Source organism: Rhinoderma darwinii, chromosome 8, assembly GCF_050947455.1.
Source record: "Rhinoderma darwinii isolate aRhiDar2 chromosome 8, aRhiDar2.hap1, whole genome shotgun sequence".
NCBI lineage: Eukaryota > Metazoa > Chordata > Amphibia > Anura > Rhinodermatidae > Rhinoderma > Rhinoderma darwinii.
Window position 1 is genome coordinate 115822549 of NC_134694.1, and position 7690 is coordinate 115830238.

The following is a 7690-nucleotide window of genomic DNA, read 5'->3' on the forward strand; positions in this document are numbered from 1 at the left end:
TGCCAGCACTTAAGATGGCGCTTTCCCATTGAGCGCATGCCCCCAAACTCACCTGGCCCTTTTAGTCAATGGTGGCCGGAAGTGACGTTTCCGAGGTTGCCCTCAGTAAAGATGGCGCCTTTGTTTCTGCGTCTATCGTTTAAACGACTTGCGCGTTCATCTGAGATGAGGGCAGAAGTAGCGTTTCAGGCCTAAGCGGAAGTGTGGGCCCCTGTATATCTGTGTCGGAGACCCCGCCCCGGCCTCTTTCCGCTCCGAGCGCCGACCGGTTAGGACATAGCCGAGCACACACGTGAGTGATATCGGGAGGAATTGTCGCTGTTGGCGGGTGATCTTGTGCGGGGGAGGTCGGGCGTCCTTGCGGGAATTGGTCGAAACACATGGGGTTGGCTGAGGCATTAAAATCTGTCATGTTAACCCCCAAGGAGCTGACATGAGTCCGGTCCACGGCCACACATTCTGCTCGGTTGAGCTTGCACATGTGTAACATATATGTACCCCACTATGTAATGTGACGTATACAGCTCATACATGAATAAACCTCGCCCATAGTGTGAATGTATAAAGCTATTTATGCACTATGTGGCCCAGCAGTCCCAGACGTAAAGTGTTCAGGTATTTGTGATCACGTTGTGTCAGGAGCGTCACATGATCAGAGATGCCGCTATATGAAGGATTATTCCATGGAGTGTGGATTGTAAAAACCGATCCGGAAGAAAACGACTTCAGACTGATACATTGTAACGACTAATAATGTGCTGATCGGTGGGGGTCTGACCGCATGGACCCACGCAGATCACAAGAGCGGTGGTCCCGTTCCTCTAACTGAATGGAGCGGCAGGTCATCCGTGTGACCTGCTGCTCCATTATCTATGGCGCCGCTAGGATAGCCGAGCGCTGTACTTCGTGCCTGTTCACATGTGTTTCTGCTGCTCTGCTCAGTCAGTAGCAATGCAACGAAAATACCAAAAGCGCCATTCTGTTGCATGACGGATACAATCAGCGCATGACAGAACTCCTTAACCTTAATGGGTTCCGTCGGTTTACAGGAAACAATAGTGCCGCATGCTGCGCTGTTTCCAGTACTTTAGGTCGTATCTGTAACGGAGCCTCCAGCAGAGATGTCTACAGGCCCTTCACACATGTATTTCTTGTCTGCGTGGTTTCAGCTTTTACGGACCAGACTCGCTCATTGAAGTCTGAAAATAAACTCATCGGCCGCTTCCCCAGGTATCAGCTGATCGCTGGCGCTCCGCATGGCGGGACATAGTTGGTCAGCAGAAGGTTTGTGGCTGTTGTAACTGATGGACGGCGGGGCCTTTACTCATTCATGTGCGGAGATAAATGGAAACTATACTGGAGACCACTTGACGTTACTCTTAAATCGCTTCTCTGGGAGAGACATTGAGGCTTCCGACGTGTTTACATTCCCCTCCCCCCCTCATGTACTGACCATCAGCTGCAAGCGGACATTGTATATCCTGTGTATTATATCATATATATGCGCCTACCGCATCCCTCGTCACTTCTGTACAGGTGGAATACATAAGGTTTAAGATTATTTTCGATTAATTTCAAAATCTTCCTCCTAATGTCTATAGTAAGTTGTCCCTACATGATCCCGTCCATACAGGACACTGATGTATGGCTCCTGCGGGCTGGATGTGTGTAGCCCCCGCCTGCCGGAGCTGTACATACGTTCAGTAGTTCTACTGTTAAGGGCAGAGCCCCTTTAATGTTTGTGTTAATCGGCGGTAATGGTGTATGTGACTATATATATTTATATGTAACCACCTCCTCTCGTTTACAGAATGGCAGATTGGGAAGCCGCTCCTGTCGGGGCCGAGACCCCTGAAATTAAGCTGTTTGGGAAATGGAGCACAGATGACGTTCAGATCAGCGACATCTCCCTGCAGGTAAGACAGTGAGGCGGGGGGGGGGATAGGGGGTCCCTGCTCAATTGTGGAGATAAGTAACTGGTTCTGACTGCCCCCTGTACTACCTCTATTGGCCCAAGTAGAGCGTATGAAAGAGGTTTTGCCGTTTTTTTTATTAAGGGGATTGTTTGACTGCTCCTAGTGTAATGCTCCACATCTACAGGCTGTGATTGTGTCTTCTGCCTCTATTTAATCTTCCGGTGTTTCTTTCAGGATTACATTGCTGTGAAGGAGAAGTACGCCAAGTTCCTGCCTCACAGCGGAGGGCGCTATGCCGCTAAGCGTTTCCGCAAGGCCCAGTGTCCTATTGTGGAGCGTCTTACAAACTCCCTCATGATGCACGGAAGGAACAATGGCAAGAAACTGATGACCGTCAGGATTGTGAAGCACGCCTTCGAGATCATTCACCTGCTGACCGGGGAGGTGAGAGGGAGGGTTATACAGTAACTCGTTAGAGCACAGAATATTTGGGTGTTTTCGCTGTGCAGGTTTTAGATGTAGGGTCTCCTGTGAATCCCCGGAGAAGATACTTTTATCCGTGAACTGTACGTTCAGCATCTTATATTCTCCTGAGTATGACCGACAACAACCCGGCAGGGGAGTCATTGATTGTGCCTTCCCTGCAGAGCCAGGCTGTTTTATGGTGGCCTGCATTCTGCTGGCAGAGGTGGCTGCACAATCTATATTTCCTCTGCTCATAAAGGGAATGGTATCCAGGGCTCTGCTGTGTGCGCAGGTCTCTGATATGAGCAGATCTGTCATGGATTCAGCCCAAATATCAGTCGTGTATCACAGTTTTACTTTCTCTGTTGGCCCCTGGAGCTTGTAGCCGGAAAACCGTTGATGCACAACCATGAGCCGGCGCTGATTTTCTTCCTGTGCGGCTCATCCACTGGTAGGATTTGCTGACACAAAATCATAGAGCAGGGGAACCATCTACACGCTGTGCAGTGCAGGACGATCGCTGGGGTCACTGGCAGCATAGTCTCCGTCCAGCAGTGGGAAATGACATTACATGACTAACACAATAGCTGTGCCAAAAATAAAAAAAAATGCGGTAGAGGCGCTATCATTTGTACATATTGTGGAACTCCTGGGGATCGTTGCATTTACTACATTTTATAGGGGTTCTACTAGAATAAAAATATTACTCATCCACGGAATAGCTGATCGTTTTCTGATCGCTGGGTGCCCCAACACTGGGACCCCACTGATATTAAAGGCTATGTACAACTTTGAAATATACATTTTTATTTAAAAATAAATAAATAATCTGTTTGCAACTTTTTATTAAAAATGTTTACTTTTTCAGATACTGCTGCTTTGTATCCTGTAGTTTGCAGCTGTATCTAGCGCAGAAACCTGAATCGGTCAGGTCAGCGGGACTGATGGGACCAGTGTCAGCGGGTCAGGATCCACCTGTTATCGATCAGATCTAAGTTATGAATGTAGATGTGATCGGTAACAGTCCCTTTGATTTGCAACAGAACAAGAAGCCATATTGTGATAAAGGGGCAGTGCGACCATACTAGGGATTCACGATGCATTGAAATTTCAGTACCATATTGATGCTGTGCGGAGGCAAGCGGTCCAATACCGTCAATTTCTGCATTTTGAAACTAAGCAGTGCAGCCGCACAGCTTAGTATTAAAATAAACGAAGAGGACGTGGCGTGCGCAATTTACAGCGCCCGCGATGTTTTCTTCAGTGACAGCCCCCGCTCGTCGTCAGTGCCGGCCGCTTCACAGGAGGGAGGAACGCTCCTCCTCCTTTCTCTACTGCCACCAATGCTGATCTGAGTTTGTGAGAAGGACTGAGGGGAATGTTGCAAGCGGCACAGGCCTGACAGTTCCTGATGATGTGCCACTAGTCTAGTGACAGACCCGCCCCAGGCAGGTATGAGTTAAAGCAGAGCAAAGGCTTGAAATAAAGGCACTAGTATTTTTGGCGGCCAGCCTTGAGGAACATTGGGGTTAACGTGATCCACATTAGTTGCCGTTATGTGAGGGAAATGATTGTGAGGCACGTGGTGTGATGAATTTAGTACCTCTGTGCCTCACATTAATTGTAATTAACCCCATCATGTACCTCGCACATTAACCCAAAGTACCTCGCTCAGTCGTAATGGGCAACGTTGAGTTAATGTGTGAGGTACATGATGGGGTTAATTACAATTAATGTGAATCACAAGGAGGTTCAAAATTGATAACACCTCGTGCCTCACATTGGAAAACGGAAGGACGTTTTTGTGTTTTTTTTTTTATTGTTTTGGTATCGCGAATTGCAATATTACTCTTAAGTATCGGTATCGAAGTCCCAAATTCTGGTATTGTGACAACCCTAATCCATACACGACGACTTATAATCCATCCGTGTCCGTACAGTAGTTTGTTGCCGATCCCACGAAACCGGTTGGTTCGGCCGAGCTTCGTATGTGTATGGCCATCATAAGGCCTCATTCACACCTACATATTGTGCAGCTTTTAGCTCCGTGTTATACGGCATCTGATGGAGCATGCGGAGCATTGAATGAGTGTAAAACCTTTCCATACGGAAATGTGAAAAGCTTCTTAGAATAAAACTGGCTTTGTATTCCGAGCTTGTTTCTATCTGGGATATACAGGTGTGAATGAGGCCTCCCCTTTACATTCTTTGTAATGCTCGGTGTCCGGCTTTGACCGTCTAGAACCAGCAGATATTTAGTGATTTAGCATTGGCAGCTGTTGGCTCGTTGTTGTGCCTCCTCATGGGTCAGGTTGGACATCTGAATACATAAGTCTAATTCCCATAATGTGAAGATTTGGTGATGGTAGATGTAGTCCTGACTGAACCTGTACTAACACTACCCCCTCCCCAATTTCTCTTTACTAGAACCCTCTGCAAGTGTTGGTGAATGCCATCATCAACAGCGGTCCCCGTGAAGACTCCACCCGTATCGGTAGAGCCGGAACAGTGAGGAGACAGGCTGTGGACGTGTCCCCTCTCCGAAGAGTCAACCAGGTACTGGAGATGGGATTGATGAGCAGGGTTGTACCTTAAAGTGGTATTCCGATTTTTGGAAGTGACTGTATATCATTAGGATAATGGTGGTCTTGACGGCCGGACCCTCACAGATCACAAGAACAAAGGGGTTGAGGTCCTATGGTGTCCATGCGTCCGAGTCCAATTATCGGAGCAGATGGGTAAATTGCGGCGTATCTGATTTCTATTCGACGCTTCAGATTTAGTGACATTTCCCACATTAGACAAAGATTTCTGTTCCTTTTAATAAAGTTTGTCCGGCGCTGTAAGGTCGCTCATACTATTGTAACGAACCCCACACTGACTCAGCTCTGCTCCTCTTCCAGGCCATCTGGCTCCTCTGCACCGGTGCTCGTGAAGCCGCCTTCAGGAACATTAAGACTATTGCAGAATGTGTGGCTGATGAACTCATCAATGCAGCCAAGGTGAGTGCCGCCATTATATGTGTGAACGCACGCCATGCTCCTCACGTACATGTGGGCAATGACCTTGACTCTTGTTTTCTCCTCCTAGGGCTCCTCTAACTCCTACGCCATCAAGAAGAAAGATGAACTGGAGAGAGTCGCCAAATCCAACCGTTAAGTCGTCGTCCTCCGCTCATGTTTCACATCAAATAAAAACAATATTTCTGACCCTTTTGTGTCCTTGTAATTGCTTTATGTGAAGGACGGAGGCATCGCAGCGTTACACGGGATGAGCAGGTTTCTTGGAGACCCTGCTGGCTTCTTAAGGCCATGTTCACACGGCACTCAAAAAACACAACATGTAATTGTGTCTCATACACTAGTGTTTCTGGAAAGTGCTTTCTAAAATACTGTCTGTTTTTTTTTTTTTCCCATGTAATTTGGACTCCAATTGACTGGGAACATTTGCTTTGTTTCACTTGCCAAAGAGTTGACCTGCCGCTTTTTTTATGCAATGCGGGTTTTTAAATCTGATTGCGTAAAAAAATGCACTGTATGTACGAACCGGCGCTCTCCCATTGATTTGAATGGGAAGCCTAAAGTGTTTTGACGCGTATTTCAACACTTAACTCCAAAATACACGTCTAATACATCCTGTGTGAATGGGGCTTAACACTGCTGCATTGCTCTACAAGAGGTGGTGCCCACTTTGGACAATCCCTTTTTTATTAGAGATGAAAAATTGTAAAAGGCTGCGGGATACAACAAAACATACGTACACCTTGTGTAAGAGACGCACTGCAGGCCGGTAAAGTTTCCCATAAACCTAAATGTACGCCCTCTCCGGCCCGATGGTAGCACTTCAGACCATGAATGGGTGCGACTTTAGAGTTTCTGTTCATGGTACTCGCATATCATACGAGACGGCACACGAACATCACAACCCATTATGGACATGGTGGTTTTAGCTGCTCCGCACCACAAACGCCGTTCTTTTATCTCCATACGAAACCATTCCATAATAAGATTCGGCACCCCCTCCTCAGCTCGCAACTGTCAGGTCTCTGTCCTCTGCCTTGCCTGCTGTAGTCCCCCACTGGTGCCAATCTTACATTTGACCTGGTTCTCCAATCCAATTAAGAAGTCACTGGACTGACAGCCACTAGTATTAAGGGGTTGGCCACTTTATTTACTTAAAGGGGCTGTGTGGGGACAGTGTAGTCCCTGCAGTATGTGATACACTCGCTAATATACATTCCGGTCCCCCGTTGCGCTGATTGAGTTGGGTTTTTTTTTTCTAGCGCTGCTGGGGTCATGATATGACTCGTCATCATGTGACTGGCCCGCTGTACGCTATGTAATCGCTGTAGCGGCGGTTCACGTGAGTCGTGTCGTCATGAAGTTAGATTGTGCCACTAAATGGAATATATATTAGCGAGTGTATCACGTAACCCCTTTAACTCCACCGTGCGCGTACATATAAAATATAAACCTGACCAGACGTTATCCCGGCTGCCTGTGTATGAGCCGTGTAAACACTACCGAGCCGCGGTCACCCTGTCCATAGATGGTGGCGGACACGTGATTTATCTGCGCACGTGCTGAACGCAAAGTTACTGTTCAACGCCTGCGCAGAACAGGATGTGTCCGGATGTGGCAGAGAGCGGTTATGTGGGTACATTATCTGACCGCCACCATCTTGTGCCGACAGTATCACACATGGTAGGATTAGATACACGGTTCAGCAGACCGTATCACACATGGTAGGATTAGATACACAGATCAGCAGGCAGTATCACACATGATAGGATTAGATACATGGTTCAGTAGGTTGTATCGCATGGTAGGATTAGATACACGGTTCAGCAGGTAGTATCACACATGCTAGGATTAGATACACAGATCAGCAGGCACTATCGCATGGTAGGATTAGATACACAGATCAGCAGACTATCACATAACAGGATTAAGATACACAGATCAGCAGGCAGTATCACACATGCTAGGATTAGATACACAGATCAGCAGGCAGTATCACACATGCTAGGATTAGATACACAGATCAGCAGGCAGTATCACACATGCTAGGATTAGATACACAGATCAGCAGGCAGTATCGCATGGTAGGATTAGATACACAGATCAGCAGACAGTATCACATAACAGGATTAAGATACACAGATCAGCAGGCAGTATCACACATGCTAGGATTAGATACACAGATCAGCAGGCAGTATCACACATACTAGGATTAGATACAAGGGTCTATGCTGGGGCTTCGCTGTAGAGAAGGTCAGTGCTGTGTATTATACATGTGTTACTAGGAGG

At 47.2% G+C, this 7690-nt stretch overlaps 1 protein-coding gene across 1 annotated transcript; it reads left to right on the forward strand.

The window, feature by feature from the left end:
* Nucleotides 1-186: 186 nt before the first annotated feature.
* On the forward strand, nt 187-5590 carry RPS5 (ribosomal protein S5). Its single transcript, XM_075836549.1, has 6 exons — nt 187-292; nt 1811-1916; nt 2151-2360; nt 4809-4937; nt 5285-5383; nt 5472-5590. Exons 2-6 carry the CDS (start codon nt 1812-1814, stop codon nt 5538-5540), a joined length of 612 nt encoding a protein of 203 aa, XP_075692664.1. The 5' UTR covers nt 187-292; nt 1811; the 3' UTR covers nt 5541-5590.
* Nucleotides 5591-7690: the final 2100 nt, after the last annotated feature.

Coding starts and splice junctions, on each gene's coding strand:
- RPS5 (XM_075836549.1), top strand. CDS start 1,812: ATGGCAGATTGGGAAGCCGCTCCTGTCGGGGCCGAGACCCCTGAAATT. Junction 1,917..2,150: donor TCAGCGACATCTCCCTGCAG/GTAAGACAGTGA, acceptor TGTTTCTTTCAG/GATTACATTGCTGTGAAGGA. Junction 2,361..4,808: donor TTCACCTGCTGACCGGGGAG/GTGAGAGGGAGG, acceptor TCTCTTTACTAG/AACCCTCTGCAAGTGTTGGT.